Here is an 18,720-nt window from a genome sequence, read left to right as displayed (position 1 = left end):
TCCAGGTAAAGAAATCCCATAATGACACAGTCAAAGCCACCCCTGCTCGGGTTCTGGGCTGTGCAGAGGAGGGCCATTGAAGCTCTGTGCTGTCTCCCTGAGGATTCTTGCTCCTGACTTCCATGCTGGCCCCAAATGTGCTCATTTGCCAATGAGAAAATTGAGGAGGAAAGAAACTGTCCCAAAGTGACACAGCAGGTCAGTGCCAGAATGAACACTAGAGCTCCCGTCTCCCAGTGCGCAGCCCAGTGCACTTCCCATGGCTGTACGAAACGTCCCCCTTGGCTGCTGCTGTCCATTGCCATGGAGAGTGCAACTCAGATGCAGCTTGTCACAGAGGAGCACACACCATGCTGTATCACAAAGTGATTTTACCTTTGTGCTTTCTTGTTTTGTTGTTTCCCTTCAACTTAGATCAAGACTCCCTCAGTCTGGCTGTTTTCTGTGGCAGGGCGCTGTGCTGTTCCACCCAGGTGTGTCCCAGGATATTAGAGAGACAAACTAGGGGAGGAAATAGCTTTCATTGGACTCAAATTGTGTTGAGGAGACAGACCAGCTTTCAACCTTACGCAGTGGAAGTACATAATAAAAACATCCCTAAATTAAATCCAATGAAAATTTAGGTTTAATTTCCAAGTCCAGAGCATTTTCTCTGTCCTGCTTTAGCTCAGCAGGGAGCTTCCCCTGCACCACCGATGAAACACGTTGATCACCCGTTTCAGGATCTCTTTTGTTGTCACCCCATAAATGATGGGGTTTGACATGGGGGGAATGAGCAGATAGAGGTTGGCCATGAGGTTGAGAATATAACCTGGGATGATGTGCCCAAATCGGTGTGCCAAAGAGGAGAAAAAGGATGGTGTGTAGAACATCAGTATGACACAGACATGGGAGCTGCAGGTGCGGAGAGCCTTGAGCCGGGTGTCCTTGGAGGGGAGCCGGAAGACGGCCCTGAGGATCAGCCCATAAGACAAAGCAATGAGCACAGCATCCAAACCAATTACTAAAATAGCCATGGCTATACCATACCAGACATTGACTGTGATGTCATCGCAGGCCAGCCGGGCTATGGCCACGTAGTCACAATAGGTGTGAGGCAGGCGGTTGGTTCTGCAGAACTTCAGCTGCTTCACAAGAAAGATGATGGGGAAAATGAAACAGAAACTTCTTGTTACAACTGTCAGCCCTATCTTCCCCTGATCACAGACTTGTTAGCACAGCAGTGTATCTCAGGGGGGTCACAGATGGCAAACGTACTGATCAGCGCCATGTCCAGCAGGATGGCTGACTTGGCCCATAAAACTGACACGATGAAGACATTTGGGTCTAAAGATAAGGTCAAGGATGAGTGTGACGGGTAGAGAGTACAAGGTGTTGGGTGGAACCCAGCTGTGTCAGAGGGTGTGAATTAACTATGTTATAGAACTTGTTTGTATGGTGTATGAAATGGAGCCTCAAAGGGAGTTCCTTTGTCTAACCTAGGGAGAAACAGAAAGTCCCACTGTTCACTGAGCTGCTCCATTCTAATGGGCATACATGTATTCGTGGTCCGATAGAGTCTGCGGGATACTAGTACTGTGCTTCATCGACAATCAACCTAGTTGGGTGCCTTCGTACCATAACAGATCTTCTGGTCACTGGGTGTTCGCTTCAGGTCTGCTGTGTCAACTGTCTGTGCAGAGCTGGGAAAGGACATAGACAAACATTTTACCCATTAATGACGCACATTTTTACGCACTGATGACGCACGACAAGTTACGTACTGCCCCTCAATGTAATGTCTCCGTTCCAAAAGAGAGGTGATGACTTGGATGGTTCTGGCCCAGGTGAAGCAGGTGTTGCTGTCCACACAGCAGAATCTCTCCTCCACGTTTGCTATAGTCGCTCTCACGTTCTCAAGCAGTGACTGTGTATGTGAGGTAATGAAGCCACATGACTGTTTTTCAGGCACCTACCCACTTTTCACACTCACAACTGAGGAGTCACTCGCATTTTATAATGGTGTGAGAGCAGAACCACTTTCATTCACAGTCCTCCTGTTGGATACTTCAGGCTCTGAGGCCTTGACCCGACCAACACTCAAGCACATAAGTAAACTCATTCACGAACAACTTGCACTGAGTTTGTGAAGCAAATAGTCACCTGAGTAAAGTTACAAGTTTTTTCAAGATTTGCTCCGAGCAAATCTTGTGGGACAATCTCATTAATAAGGACTGTCTGCTATACAGACCTATATTGGATAACCACGTTGCTTATTGTGTCAAAAATCCACACCTGTGAGAGACATAGATACACCAACCTGATCGTCCCTTGTGTAGACATAGCTACAGCCTCGCGGGGAGGAGGATTAACTACGCTGCCAGGGAGCTTCTCCCTCATCAAGCACAGAGCATGTCTCCACTAACGTACCACAGCATTTTAAGCCTAGCCGAGCTGTCACCTCTGCTGCCCACCCATCAGCCTTTACATGTTCCCCCTCTGGCTGTCCTCTCCCTGCTTGCTCCTTCACTCCCCCACACTCCTCTGCTCCTCCAGATCCTGACCCCTAGTGGGGCACATCCCACTCTCAGTGCTGTGCGGGGAACCAGCCCCTCACAGAGCACTCAGCTCATTAGCAGCCTGGCTGACAAGCTCTTCCTTCCCCACATTGCCTCTGGCTGGGCCAGTGCCTCAGGAAAAGCCCAAGACCCTCTGGCGTGGGGCGCACTGGCCTGGAGTTGCTGAGACCTGCATGTGCCAAAGCGCCGCACAGCACTGGCAAGGGCTCCAAGGGTGATACTGGCAATTACAGGCCAGTAAGCCTGACTTCAGGACCGGGAAAAGTGTTTGAACAATAGTAAAGAACCATATTGTCAGACGTATAGATGGATATAATTTGTTGGGGAAGAGTCCACATGTTTTTTCTAAAGGAAATCATGCCTCACCAATCTGCTAGAATTATTTGAGAGGCTCAACAAGCATGAGGAGAAAGGGATCCAGTGGACATAGTGCACTTATGTTTTCAGAAAGCCTTTGACAAGGTCCCTCACTAAAGGCTCTTCAGCAAAGTAAGCTGTCATGGGATAGGAGGGAAGGTCCTCTCATGGATCTGTAACTGGTTAAAAGATAGGAAACAAAGGGTAGGATAAATGGTCAGTTTTCAGAATGGTGCGAGGTCAACAGTGGTTTCCCCACGGGTCTGTACAGGGACCAGTCCTATTTAACATATTCATACATGATTTGGAAAGGGGTAAGAGTGAGGTGGCAAAATCTGCAGATGATACATAACTGCTACTCAAGACAGTTAAATGCCAGGCAGACTGTGAAGAGCTACAAAAGGATCTCTCAAAACTGGGCAACTGGAGAAGAAAATGGCAGAAGAAATTCAGTGTTGATAAATGCAAAGTAATGCGTATTGGGAAAACATAATCTCAACTATCTATAAAGCGTGATAGGGTCTAGTTAGCTGTTACAACTCAAGAAAGAGATTTTGGATCATTGTGGTATCTCTGGAAAACATCACTCAATCGTGCAACAGCGCAAAAAAAACCTAAAAATACATTTAAGAACATAAGAATGGCCATACTGGGTCAGACCAAAGGTCCATTTCTAGGCCCAGTACCTGTCTTACTGACAGTGGCCAATGCCAGGTGCCCCAGAGGGAAGTGAACATTTAAACAGGTAGAATTGACTTGAGTGAAATCTCTCTCTGCACATCCATTCTCCACCCTTCTGCAAACCAGAGGCTTAGGAGACATCCTTCCTTACCCATCCTGGCTAATAGCCATTAATGGACTTATAGCCTCGTTAATATTATCCAGTACTCTTTTAAAGAGTGGTTATTAGTCCCAGCCTTCTACACACTCCAGGCGAGTCCGACAGCTACTGTGCGCCGCATAAGAGAACGAGCTTGCACGTTTTATTTGTTTTTTAATCCTGCCTTCCATTAATTTACATTTTGGTGACTCCTCGTTCTTGTATTATGGGAACAAGTAAATAACTTTCTTTGTTCACTCCCTCCACAACACTAATGATTTATTATAAATCTATCCTATCCCCTTAGTCTCTCCCCCCCTCTTTCCAAGCGTAAAGTCTAGCCTTTTAATCTCTCCTCATAATGGGGACTCTTCCAAAACCCTCTAATCATTTTATGTTGCCCTATATTCGGAAGAAAAAACTAAGCATACCTAATCAACTTTTTCAAATGCCAGTATATCTTTTGGTCAGTACGAGAACCACATCTGTACATCGTATTAAAGCATGTGGGGTACCATGGATTTATATAAGGGAGAATAAGATAGTCTCTGATCTATTCTCATATCCTCTATTTTAATGCATTCTAAATCCTGTTTTTTTTTGACTGCCTCTGCACACTGTGTGGACATCTTCAGAGAACTATCCACAATGACTCCAAGATCTCTTTCCTGATTTTAGTTGTAGCTAAATTAGCCCCCATATTGTATGTAGAGTTGGATTATTTTTCCCAAGATGCATTACGTTACATTTATCCTCTTAATTTCATTTCCTTTTTGTTGCCATTAATCATTTAATTTTGTGAGATCTTTTTGAAGTTTTTCACAGTCTTCTTGGTCTTAACTATCTGAGCAGTTAGTATCATCTGCAAACCTTTGCCACCTCACTCTTTGCCCCTTTCTCAGATCATTTATGAAGTTGAATAGGATTGGTTCTAGGACTGACCTTGGGAACACCACTAGTTTACCCCTCTCCATTCTTAAAATTTACCATTTATCCTTTCCTTTGTCCTGTCTTTAACTAGTTCTCAGTCCATGAAAGGATCTTCCCTCTTAGCCCATGACAAATTAATTTACATAAGAGCCTTTGGTGAGGGACCTTGTCAAAGGCTTTCTGGGAAATCTAAATACACCTACGTCCACTGGATCCCCCTTGTCCACATGTCTGTTGACCCCTTCAAGAACTCTAAAGATTAGTAAGACACGATTTCTCTTTACAGAAACCATGTTGACTATTGCTCAACAGTTTATGTTTTCTATGTGTCTGACAATTTTATTCTTTACTATTGTTTCAACTAATTTCCCTGGTACTGATGTTAGACTTACCGGTCCGTAATTGCCAGGATCACCTCTAGGACCCTTTTTAAATATTGGCGGTACATTAGCTATCTTTCAGTCATTGGGTACCGAAACTGCTTTAGAGGACGGATTACAAACCATCGTTAAGAGTTCTGCAATTTCACATTTGAGTTCTTCAGAACTCTTGGGTGAACGCCATCTGTCCCGGTGACTTTTACTGTTAAGGTTATCATTCATTCCAAAAAAACTCCTCTAGTGACACTTCAATCTGTGACATACCTCTGATTTGTCATCTACAAAGGATGCCTTAGATTTGGGAATCTCCCTAACATCCTCAGGCATGGAGACTGAAGCAAAGAATTCATTTAGTTTCTCTGCAATGACTTAATCATCTTTAAGCCGCTCCTTTTGTATCCTGATCATCCAGGGTCCCGCTGGTGGTTTTGCAGGCTTCCTGCTTCTGATGTACTTAAAAAACATTTTGTTATTAACTTTGGATTTTGGCCGGCTGTTCTTCAAACTCTTTTCTTGGCTTTTCTTATTACATTTTTACATCAATTTGGCAGTGTATGCTCCATTCTATTTATTAATGAACTTGGGAATCTTTAAGAAAGGGATAGAAATAAAACAGAAAATATAATATTGCTTCTATATAAATTCATGGCACGCCCACATCTTGAATACTGTGTCAGATGTGGTCATCATCTCAAGAATGATATTTGGAATGGGAAAGGATAGAAAGAGAACAAAATGATTAGGGGTATGGAACGGCTTTTCGTTGAGGAGAGATTGATAAGCTGGGGCTTTTCAGCTTGGAAAAAAATGCGATGGGGGGATATGATCGAGGTCTATTAAAATCATGATGGTGTGGAGAAAGTAAATAAGGAAGTGATATTTTAATCATTCTCATTAACTCAAGAACTAGGGGTTACTGAATGAAATTAATAAGCAGCAAGTTTAAAAAAAACAAAAGTATTTCCTTTGCAAGCCACAATTAACTGCAAACTCTTTGCCAGAGAGGAGTTGCGAAGGCAAAGACTATAAAAAGATCATAAAAAGAACTGGATTTGTTTCATGGAGGATAGTCATCATGTGAATTTCAAGCCAGGTAGCACAGATTGGTGCCTCCAAGCTCTGTTTTCCAGAAGCTGGGAATGGGTGACAGGGGATGGATCACTTGATGATTATCTGTTCTGTTCATTCCTTCTGGGTCACCTGGCATAGGCCATTGTTGGAAGACAGGATACTGGGCTGGATGGACCTTTGTTTCTGACCCAGTGTGGCTGTTCTTATGTTCTTGTCCCTTCCCCTACTCCTCCTCCCCTGCGGTTGGAAGAAACTCCAACATTCTGGTTTGAACCCTGGCTGAAATCTGAGGGGATATGTGACCTTGCATGCCCCTCCCCGCACACGTTGCCTGAGGAAGACATGGTGTGAGGTACCAGGAGATACGAGTCCATCCCAGGGTCCCAGCCAGGCATTGAGGGCAGAGCACTCCAGACAGGGAGGGTCAGGTCAATTAGTTGGCCACCTCCCCACACCCCGTGGGAGAGGTATACAGGAATGGGGGCGGGGTAGGGCCGTGTATGTCACCCCTCCTTGTGTGAACCCTAAAGCCTTAAAGAGAAGAAGGTAGTTACAAAGAAAACAACTATGCCATAGTTGTTTTTAACAGGGGCTCAGTCAACTTGTTAATTTGAACATTTGCACTGCGTAGTTCTCATTGATTGCCGTGGACCTCACTTGAATACGAGAAATTTTACCAGATGTCCCATATTCAGCACAGGGAGATGAGGTCACCCTAAGTAGGTGCGACATTGGTATCTAAGCAGCCCTTATAATCAGCTGCTCCTGGGTTCTACAGTTCGGACATTAACAGCTAAGCTCCTTGAAACCAACTGACTTCTACCAACCGGAACAGACCCAGTCCTGGTGTCCTTATGGCGTCAATGCAAGTGTTGCCTGAGTGATTTGGGATGTAGAATATTACAGGGCCTCAATAGTTTTACTCTGAACAGTCACATTAACCTAGAATGTCCCAGTCCAGAGCCCACTGAGTTCAACAGCAAGACCCCCAGTGACTCCCCTGGGAGTGGATCAGGGTAACCTGGCGACCTCTTCCCAACACCCAACCTCAGCGCAGTCACAGGAGCGTATCTCAGTGCCCCGGCTCCCGTCCTGCCCCTGCAGTCAGAGTTACGCACCCCCATTCTAGCCAACCCCAGCTCAAACATGTCCTAGGTTTCATGTTTCCATTCGCCCCTTCACAGATTCATTCCATGCAAATGACTCACCAGGCTCCGGCCCCAGCTGGGGAGGAGGAATCTTTGCCTGTGACCCGCTTGAGGAGCTACAGGTGGCAGGGAATCTGTACTGACCGGGGCTGAGGTTCAGGGATATTTATACTGCTGCCCTGGGAATCTCAGCAGGGACTCAGAGCCAGCAGGGAGCCCCAGGGACCTGCCTCTGTGCTTGGCTCAGGTGGTGAAGAGCAGCAGAGAATTAACCCTTTCCTCCTCTCACTTGTTTGATCTGATTATTTCTCCTTTTGTACGTTATTTAGAAAGGTCCTTGTGACACTGAAGCCCTGGCAAAGAGTTCCCTGTTCTTTACAAACAGATCTCATCTCAGGTCTGACAGACTCTCTACACCACACACAAGTCTACGGAATATTTACCCATAGAGAGTAGCATGTAAGGTGTGTGCAGAAAGCTTGTAACTTGTCAAGTTTCATAACCATTGCCAAAGGCATGTCTGGGTAATAGTTAAGGAATAACATATTGATACTGACAGTGAGCTTTATGGACTTGGAGTAGAAGGGCAGTGTGTCTAGGTGATGGCCATTCCATGAGGGCATCGACACTCCATCCTGGTTAGCCGGGGTTGTTATGCCAGACTCAGTTCTCCAGTCTTGCTCCACCCCAAGATTATCAATGAAAAACCCTCAGACACAACTGCAGACAATCAACACCACTTGGAGGTAAATGAAGGAACATTACAACAGACAGAATTGCTCTGTCTACAAGGGCGAAAATAATAAATTCTTACCGGTACATGGACAGACTCCGGGCCCCAGAAGAGGCCTCCCCCAGTCAGCCCATCTGCTCTCCCTGGCCTTCACTGCCCAGGCTCCGGTGGTGATTTAAAAGGAACCAGGCACCGGGAGAGAAGAGTTACCAGAGTTAATGACCACACACATTTTGGAAGGGTGAGTGACCCCCATGAATCGGGGTTTAAGCCAATTTCTCTGTTAGAGATAAGGATGGGATGCAGGGTGTGAGGGGAAGATTATCCCATATCCCTCTCATGAGAGATTCTCACAGCTTCTTCTGAAGCATCTGGTTCTGGCCACTGCTGGAAACAGGCTACTGGGCTCGATGGACCCAGCTCTTATGCAGTCTGGTGGTTCCCATGTTCCTCTACCAAGGTGCAAGGTTGACCTGCTGCACAGCGTCTATGTTCTGTGAGAATTGATGTTTAACGACAAATGGGGCTGGAACTTTCCAAAAGGGAGCTGCTGATTTGGGAGCCCCCAACCTGGGACACACCTCAGCCAAGATTTCAAGAGGTGCTGAGCTCTCGCAGCTCCCACTCTCTGCCACTGGAGTGTCGGGTGCTCAGCAGCTGTGAAAAACCAGACCCTGGATGACACAAGCTCAGCATCCAAACAGGAGTAGTGGATAGAGATGCCAACTTTCAGATTGCAGAGAATTGAACACCTTTGCCTTGCCCCTCCCCTTCTCCAAGGTCCTGTCCCCTGATTCCTCCCTCACTCGCTCTTCCCCACCCTTGCTCAGTCGCTCAGGGAGTTAGATGTGCAGGAGGAGGTGAGGACTCTGGCTGAGGGTGCAGGATCTGGGGAGCGGCCAGGAAGGAGGGGTTTGGAGTATGGGAGGGGTCTCTGGGCTCAGGTGGGGGGCTGGGGTGCAGGACAAGTTTTGGGGTGCAGGTAGTGCTTACCTCAGATGGCTTCTGGAAGCAGCCTGCATGTCTCTCTTGCTCCTAGGCAGAGGCACAGCCAGGAGCCACTGCATAGTGCGTGCTGTCCCAGTCCAGAGGAGCCACCCCTGCAGATCCATTGGCCATAGTTCACAGCCAATAGTAGCTGTGGGGCTTGTACTTGGAGTGAGGAGAACGCGGGGAGTCCCCTGGCCACCCCCCGCCTGTGGCCAGACATGCTGGCTGCTTCTGGAAGCCCCTCAGAGCCAGGGTAGGCAGGGAGCCTGCCTTAACCCCGCTGCTCTGCCATCCAGATTTTTAATGGCGCGGTCAGAGTTGCTGTTTGCATCTGTCAGTGAGGGGCTGAGGCAGAGAATTTCTCTTCTCAGCGCAGACTTGATTGGCAGCAACAGTAAAGGGCACCAGGAGAGAAGGCTGCCATGGGCCTGTTTGACTCTGCCTCCATTACTGTCTGGTGTCTGGGACCACAGGTCTTGAATATCAGTCTATATGGCCCTTAGGCACTAGTGTACACCTCTGAAAAGTGGGTTTTTCCTCCTTATTATGTTGTATGCGAGCTCATTCGGGTCTTACAATTTTGCATGAATACTGTGTGTGCCTCAGTTTCTCTGTGTGCGGCACCAATGCCTAGGTGGTGGGAATAAGGGTGTGTGACTTTTTTGCTGAGACCCTCGGGGCCAGGTGAGGCGACTCCAGCTGCCTGCACATAGCAATGGCTGGTGCCTTTCATCACCTGAGACCCAGGAGCAGGATGCAACCAGGTGACACTTTGCCTGGGAAGGCAGACAAAGAGCAGAAGGAGGAGGAACGTGCACATTGGAGGTTGGGCCGGTGGAATCTGGGCAGTCCGTTGTGGGGGCCTGTTGTAGCTTCCTACTCAGCTTTGAACCTTAGCGTTCATAAACTGAGAAGCTAGCATGAACCTCCCCCAAGCTTATTACCAGCTTGGATCTGATCTTGCTGCCACCAATCAGGATTCGAAGTACCTGATCAACTCTCCCGGGTCTCCCCAACCCTTTCCCTGGGGTACCCCCAAGACCCAGAAGCTCTGAGTCTACCGGCAAGGGAAATACTCCACTTCCCTTCCCCCTCCCTCTCGGACCCAGACTTTCCTCTCTGGGCTGACTTAGGGCGACTGATGCAATCTCTTTACATCACAATACCAAGAAGCATGTCTCCTTATTCCACAAAGAGACAAACCCCAAATACAAGGAAACAGAGATGATCCTATCTCTCTTTCCCCCTCCCACCAACTCCGTGGTGCTGCCGAGCTACCCTCCGTAGATCTAACACAAAGAGAATCCCCTCCCCTTGCTCCTTAACCTACCCAGAGAGAAAACTCAAACAAGTCTTAAAAAGAAAACTTTATATAAAAAGAAAGAAAATACATAAGAATATAAACTCTGCATCAAGATGACAAATACAGGGCTATTGCTTATAAGAAAATATGAATAACAGTCTGATTCAACAAGATATCCAATTTAAAACATTCCAGCAAACTCCACACATGTAAATACAAAACAAAACATATAAAAGCCTATTGTTTTGCTACCTTTGTACTTACAACTGGGAACAGAAGGGTAGAAAGAAGCTTGGAGATAGAAAAAAAAGAAAGCTCTTCCCTTATGGCCGAGAGAAAACAAACAGGCAGAACAAACCCAAAACCAGAAGTTCCCTTCCTCACTTTGAAAAATTCGGTTTCCTGATTGGTCCTCTGGTCAGGTGTTTGGTTCCCTTTGTTAACCCTTTACAGGTAAAAGAAACATTAACCCTTAGCTATCTATTTATGACAGGGCCTTAGAGAGAGGAGAGTCTGGGGTGTTTGGCCCAGGGGCCCTCCAAGATGGACTTTGCTGAAAGTCACTGATTTCTGCGTTAACAAGCTCTGTTCTATATTCTGTTCCTTCTACAAATACACCTTCTGTTTTACACGCTGGCTGAGAGTCACAACTGATTGCAGAGTGGGAGTGCAGGGCCCTCTGGCTTCTCAACAAACTCCTCCTTCACCATGGCCGTTTTCACCATGACTCGGATGATGCACGGGTTGGCGGCGATAACTGGGCAGGTGTAACAATGCTGGTTCTGGTGGGACCCAACTGAGAGTGCCAATTTAGGACAAATTGCTTAAAGCAGGACAGTAACAGCCCAAGACTGGGGATTTTCCACCTCTAAGGCAAACCAAACCAGCCAGACAGAGAGGACTTTGGTTTCACCCCACTGGCTCACCACAAGTCACACAAGCAATTCCCGTCGACACTCCAGTTTCCCAGTCTCACCACTAGTGCCACTCTTTATGAGGACAAATGGTTATGAAAACCAATACCCCAGTAAAAGAAAAAAGGTTCTCCCAATCCCAAAGGACCAAGCCCCAGACCCAGGTCAATATACATATCAGATCCTACCCACAAATCATGATGTTGCCAATCCTTTAGAATCTAAAATCTAAAGGTTTATTCATAAAAGAAAAAAAGCTAGAGATGAGAGCTAGAATTGGTTAAATGGAATCAATTACATACAATGATGGCAATGTTCTTAATTCAGGTTTCTAGCAGTGATGGAGTAAAGTGCAGGTTCAAATCAAGTCTCTGATGGGTCATCAGTCGTTTGTGTAGAGCTTCCATTTGTAGCAAAGTCCCTTCAGAGGTAAGAAGCAGGATTGAAGACAAGATGGAGATGAGGCATCAGCCTTTTCTAGGCTTTTCCAGGTGGAGGAACCATTTTTTTCTTACTATGGAAAATTAAAGCAAAATGGAGTCTGGAGTCACATGGGGAAGTCCCTGCATACTTTGCTGAGTTACAAGGCGTATCTGCCTTCTCTCAGTGGGTCAGTTAAGTAGCTGATGGTCCTTAATGGGTCATCAAGCAGGCCAGGCAGAGCTGACACCAACTTTTCTGGAGTGTTACCCTAAGGCACAGCATCAATTTGAACGACAGACAGTATAGAGCCAGTATTAATAACTTCAACTATACAAACGATACACACATATAGACAGCATAATCATAACCAGCAAACCCCTAACCTCTCCATAGTCCCTTTGGACAACAACCTTTATACAATATTTGCTACAAATATATAACAGTGGGCGCAACACTGGCCTATACATTATGTCAATAACGTGACAGCAGGCAATGGTTTCTCTCCGCTGTCAGCCATGCTTAGGGAGGCTCAGCGAGGGCCGAAGAGAGCAGGAGTGCTGGGGGCTGGGTTTTCTTCACTGTGGTCAAATTCTTAGTATTGTTTTTCCTGCTGTGATCATAGATCCATGGGTGGGGGGATGCAGAAGAATGGAACTAATCTCTCCCTGCCCTGCGTAATGCCAGAATCCAGGTCCTAATCATGCATAACAGCCCTCACCTCTCTACTCCAAAGGCACCAGCTCCCTCCTCCCCTCCTGCTCCTCCTGCAGTTCACCACATTGCCCCCCAGTCTGGGCCAACTGTGACATCACCGATGATGTCTTTGTGAGCAGCAACGGCATTGGCAGCCCCTGCCTCCTTGCTCCCTGAAATGGACAGACCAAAGAAAGATGCTGATCCATTGGAGAGGGCCCAGAGAAGAGCCATGAGAATGATTAAAGGATTAGAAACTGCCTGACAGTGATAGGCTCAAAGAGCCCGTACGGTTTAGATTAACAAAGAGAAAGTTAAGTCTATTCGCAGTGTGTAAGTACCTACACAGGGCACACACATATAACAACAGGCTCTTCTCCCTAGCAGAGAAAGGTCTCACACAATCCAATGCTGGAAGTGGAAGTTGGACACATTCAGACTGGGAATAATGTAGAGATTTCTAACAACGAAAGGAAATAACCATTGGAACAATTTCTAAGGGTTGTGGTGGATTCTCTATCACTGACCATTGTTCAATCAAGGTGGGATATTTTTCTAAAATTTCAGATCTGGGAATTATTTGGGGGTAGGTCTCCAGCCTTTGAGATGCAGCAGATCAGACTGGATGAGCACTTCTGGCCTTGGAATTAGTGAATCAGTGAATAATGGGGATGTGAACCCAGCAATGGGCCAGTTCCCCTGGTCAGATTCTTCTCGGCCTTGATGTGTTGTCTACTTTGTAAGTTCCTCAGTTCAGGGATCACATCTCACTTTGGAAAGTGCCTGGCACAGGCCATTGGGCCCTACTGGAAGCAAGATTAAATAATAATATTCAGCTGTTTCATCAATGGATCTCAAAGCAGTCTATAATGGATGTCAGTGTCATTATTCCAATTTTACAGAAGGGGAAACTGAGTTACAGGGAGGCCAAGTGATTTGTCCAAGGTTCTCCAGCAGGGTGGTGGCAGAGTGTGGGAATAGAATGCAGATCTCTTGAGTCCCACCCCATATTCACAGCCTGTAAGGATGTCATTCAGGGTCTACATCTCCCTGTCATGCAGATACTTTACCCTGAGGTTATAGGACAGCCCAGGGGAGAAAGGGAGGAACCTTTTCTCTTGTCCATCGGTGCTGTACAGTGGGAGCAAGAGTCAATGAACCTGGAGTTGGTGTGTAACAGGATCTGTAACTAACTTTTCTCCTGCCTCCTTCTCCCTGATCCAGAGGGGCCCCCTAGATCGAACCAGAAGTTACTGGAAAAACGGAGAAAATTAAATGGATTCTGAACTTCCATTTCAATGAGGTACAAACCTCAATTGGGGGAGGTCCAGGATGACTGGAAAAAAGCAAACATAGTGCCCATCTTTAAAAAAGGGAAGAAGGAGAATCCGGGAACTACAGATGGGTCAGCCTCTCTCAATCCCTGGAAAAATCATGAAGCAGGTCCTCAAGGAATCCATTTTGAAGAACTTGGAGGAAAGGAAGATGATCAAGAATAGTCAGCATGGATTCACCAAGGACAAGTCATGCCTGATTGTCTTCAATGATGAGATAACTGGCTCTGTGGATATGGAGAAGGCGGTGACGTGATATATCTTGACTTAAGCAAAGCTTTTCATACAGTCTGTCCGGGGGCTGGTTTTGTTCAACATCTTTATTAATGATCTGGATGGTGGGATGAATTGCACCTTCAGCAAGTTTGCAGATGAAACTAAACTGGAGGAGAGAAGTAGATATGCTGGAGGGTAGGGATAGGATCCTGAGTGACCTAGACAAATTGGAGGATTGAGCCAAAATACAGTTGATGAGGTTCAACAAGGATAAGAGCAGAGTCCTGCCCTGATGATGGAAGAATCCCATGCACTGCTACAGGCTGGGGATTGACTGGATAAGTGGCCGTTCGTCAGAGAAGGACCTGGGGATTACAGTGAACGACAAGCTGGATATGAGTCAATGCTGTTCCCTTGTTTCCAAGAAGCTACTGTTATATTTGGCTGCATTAGTAGGAAGCATTGCCAGCAGATCGAAGGAAGTGATTATTTCCCTCTATTCAGCATTAGTGAGGTCAAATCTGAAGTGTTGTGTCCAGTTTTGGCCTCCGACTACAGAAAGGATGTGGACAAATTGGAGAGAGTCCAGTGGTGGGCAACAAAAATGATTACGGGGCTGGGGCACACGACTTATGAGGTGAGGCTGAGGAAACGGTGGGCTTATTCAGTTTGCAGAAGAGAAGAAGTGAGTGGGGATTTGATAGCTGCTTTCAACTACCTGAAGGGAGTACCAAAGAGAAGGATTGAAATTGTTCTCAGTGGTGGCAGATGATAGAACAAGGAGCAATAGTCTCAAGTTGCAGTGGGGGAGTCTAGTTGGATATTAGGAAACCCCTTTTCCACTAGGAGGGTGATGAAGCACTGAAATGGTTTGCCTAGGGAGGTGTGGAATCTGCATCCTTAGAGGTTTTAAAGGCCCAGCTTGACAAAGCCCTGGCTGGGATGGTTTAGTTGGTCCTGCTTTGAGCAGGTGGTTGGACTAGATGACCTCCTGAGGTCTCTTCCAGCCCTAATAGTCTATGATTCTATGAGATCCACCTTGCCTGCACTCCCCCAGCCTGGCTCCCCACTTGCAGACTGGGAGCTCCCAGACGGGATCTCCCATCCCAACCTATCACCCCCTCAAGCCAACTCTGCCTCAGAAATTTTCCTCATCTGCAAAGTGAGCTTGATAACTTGATGGAGGGGTTCATGGTAATAATGAGATTGCCTACAATGGCGTTTGGCCTATCTGCGACTGCTAGCAGCAAGTATCTGCAACAATGCCTTCAAAAGATAAACACAATATCAGATAGCAGATAGCAGTTTTCAGGTATCTAAAAGGGTGTCATCAGGAAGAGGGAGAAAACTTGTTCACCTTAGCCTCTAATGATAGAACAAGAAGCAATGGGCTTAAACTGCAGCAAGGGAGATTTAGGTTGGACATTAGGAAAAAGTTCCTAACTGTCAGGGTGGTTAAACACTGGAATAAATTGCCTACGGAGGTTGTGGAATCTCCATCTCTGGAGCTATTTCAGAGTAGGTTAGATAAATGACTATCAGGGATGGTCTAGACAGTATTTGTTCCTGCCATGAAGGGCAGGGGACTGGACTCGATGACCTCTAGAGGTCCCTTCCAGTCCTAGAGTCTATGAATCTATGAATATGTCGGGAAGAGTTAACAACAGGTATTGGCCAGGGAAATCATGCCTCACCAAGCCTACTAGAATTCTTAGTAGCATCAACAAGAATGTGCCTGAGAACAGTGATCAGTACTATTGTTGCACTTGGACTTTCAGAAAGCCTTTGACAAGGTCCCTCCCCAAAGGTTCGTAAGCAAAGTAAGCTGTCATGGGATGAAGACGGAAAGGCTCCTTGTGGATCAGTAACTGATTAAAATAAAGGAAACAAAGGGAATAAATGGTCCATTTTCCCAATGGAGTGAGGTAATCAATGGGCTCCCCCCAAGGATCTGTACTGGGACCAGTGCTGTTCAAACATTCCTTAATGGTACAGAAAAGGGAGTGAACAGGGAAGTGGCAAAGTTTGGAGAGGATACAAAATTATTCAAGATAGTTAAATCTAAAGCTGACTGAACAAGTTACAGAGGAAATCTCACAAAAACTGGATGACTAAGCAATGCATATGGCCGATGAAATTCAGCATTGACAAGTGGAAACTAATAGCACCCTGGAATAAATCATCCTACTAACACATATATAAGGATGGGGCTCTAAGTTAGCTATTGCCACTCAATAAAGAGATTGTAGAATCCACGGTGGACAGTTCTCTGAAATACTTCTGCTCTCGGCACAGCAGTGATCAAAAAAGGCTAATAGAACTGTTAAGAACTATGTGGAAATGGAGAGAAAAATGTCATGTTGCCAGTGTATAAATCCATGGGACGGCCCAGGCCCACCTTGAGTAGTGTGTCCAGTTCTAGTAGACGCATCTCAAAAATAATACCAGTGTAACTTGAAAAGTTTCAGAGAAAGACAACCAAAATTATGAAGGGTATAGAATGGCTTCCATAGGAGGAGAAAACTAAAAAGGCTTTGACCGTTCAGCTTAGAAAGAGACAAACTAACGGGGGATATGACAGAGGTCTATAAATCACGACCGGTGCAGAGAAAGTGAATAGAGAAATTTTATTTACTTTTCCACACAATGCAAAACCAAGGGTTACCTGACTGAACGAAATAAATAGGCAGCAAGATTTTAATTCAAACAAGAGGACATATTTTTTCATGGAACACAGCTAACCTGTGGAACTCATTGCCAGGAGGTGTTGTGATGGCCAGAAGATAAAAAAAGAATTAGATAAGTAAATGGAGGATAGGTCCATCAATGGTTATAAGCCTAGCTAGTCAGTGATGCAAGCCCATGGTGCTGCTGTCCCAAAACCTCTGACCACCGAAGAAGACAGGATGGGCCGAGAGGATGGATCACTTGATGATTGTCCTGTTCTGTTCAAGCCCCCTGAAGCACCTGGCACTGACCGCTGCGGAGCTTTGCCTGACCAGTATTATACTTTCTCAGGTCTTATCAGACATTTCTTCTCAACAAGCTGCAGAAATGGAAGGTGGAATAAAATGAAAATACGATCCACAGCATTTTGCTGGATGTTGTGTGACGTTAGCAGGAGGCCAAACAGCGTCCAAGCCCCAGGAGGAGTCAGCACGTTCTCCTCAGCAGCAAATGGTGTTCTTTTTAGCACAGGGTAAAAAACCAGTCTAATCACACACCACGTTCTATCTCCCTCCTCTCTCTCCCACAGTCGGGGGGACCAGAGACCACATGTAAATAAGTCCCTTGCCCGGTGCACCAGGCCACAGCACCCCTGACCTCTCTCCCACCCAGCCACTCCCACAAAGCCACGAGTGTAGGGAAGAGACCGAGATCAGCCTGGGGAAGCCGGGCCCATCCATGCGAAATGAGCCGTAAGGCAGCCAAACACAGAGTCCTTGGGACAAAGGCCTTGGCTGCAGAATGGAGGACTGAGATCAGCAGAGCTGTCATCCTGAGAATAGTTTAGGAATTTGAGGAGGAAAGAGATTAACCCAAGGTGACACAGCAGGTCAGTGGCAGAAACAACACTAGAGTCCCTTTATCTCAGTGTGCAGCCCAGTGCACTTCCCACTTGTCCATGGTATGGCCCCCTTGACTGCTGCATTCCTTAATGATCCGGAAAAGAGTCCAGTTCAGATGTAGCTAGTCAGAGAGGAGATACACACACCGTGCTCCCTCTCTCTCTTCCATGGTGATTTTTACATTTTTTCTTGCATGTTTTGCTGTTTCCTTTCAACTTAGAACAAGACTCACTCGGTCTGGCTGCCTTTTCTGGCAGTGCGCAGTGCTGTTGTAGCCATGTAAGTTGCAGGATATTAGAGAAACAAAGTGACGGAGGAGATGTCTTTCATTGGACCAACTTCTGTTGGCAAGAGAGACCAGCTTTAAATCTTACACAGTGTAAGTACATAGTAAAAACACATTTATAGTTCCAGTGAAACCCTGGCTTTAACTTCCAATTCCAAAAGCATTTTCTCTTTCCTCCTTTAGCTCAGCAGGGAGCTTCTGTTGCAGGATCGATGAAACACATTGATCACCCGTTTCAGGATCTCTTTTGTTGTCACCCCATAAACGATGGGGTTTAACATGGGGGGAATGAGCACATAGAGGTTGGCCAATAGGTTGACAATATAACCTGGCATGATGTGCCCAAATTGGCGTGCAAAATAGGAGAAAACGGAAGGCACGTAGAACATCAGTATGACACACATATGGGAACCGCAGGTGCGGAGAGTCTTGAGCCGGGCGTCCTTGGAAGGGAGCCGGTAGACAGCCCTGAGGATCAATCCATATGATACAGCAATGAGCACAACATCTAAACCAATTACTAAAATAGACACAACTACACCATACCAGAGGTGGACTGTGATGTTATCGCAGGCCAGCCTGGCTATAATCATATAAACACAATGGGTGTGAGGCAGGCGGTTGGTTCTGCAGAATTTCAGCTGCTTCATGACAACGATGAGAGGAAAAATGATACAGAAACTTCTTGTGACAACTGCCAGCCCCATCTTCCCAATCACAGGCTTGGTTAGTATCATGGTGTATCTCAGGGGGTCGCAGATGGCAATGTACCGATCAAACGCCATGGCCAGCAGGATGGCTGACTCGGCAATGAAACTGACATGGATGAAGAACATCTGGGTCAGGCAGGCAGCAAAAGAAATTTCCCCTGCTCTGAACCAGAATACAGCCAGCATCTTGGGCACCGTAGTGGTAGATAACAGCAGATCAGCAGTGGCCAGCATGGACACAAATAGATACATGGGCTCATGGAGGCTTCGTTCTGTTAGTATGAT

The 18,720-nt window shown here is 46.3% G+C and overlaps 1 protein-coding gene and 1 pseudogene across 1 annotated transcript; both read right to left on the bottom strand.

The window, feature by feature from the left end:
- Positions 1–662: 662 nt before the first annotated feature.
- On the bottom strand, positions 663–2,379 carry LOC142046147 (olfactory receptor 52B2-like; annotated as a pseudogene).
- A 15,525-nt stretch (positions 2,380–17,904) lies between these two features.
- LOC116835431 (olfactory receptor 52B2-like) lies at positions 17,905–18,714 on the bottom strand (the record flags this gene model as incomplete). Its single annotated transcript, XM_032798265.1, has 1 exon — positions 17,905–18,714. A coding segment is annotated over one exon (810 nt), but the record flags the coding sequence as incomplete, so codon positions are not given.
- Between the last annotated feature and the right edge of the window lie 6 nt (positions 18,715–18,720).

The sequence above is a fragment of the Chelonoidis abingdonii genome, chromosome 1, assembly GCF_003597395.2.
Source record: "Chelonoidis abingdonii isolate Lonesome George chromosome 1, CheloAbing_2.0, whole genome shotgun sequence".
Classification (NCBI taxonomy): Eukaryota; Metazoa; Chordata; order Testudines; family Testudinidae; genus Chelonoidis; species Chelonoidis abingdonii.
Note: the sequence above shows the minus strand (reverse complement) of the source record. Positions and strands in the feature narration are given on the sequence as shown.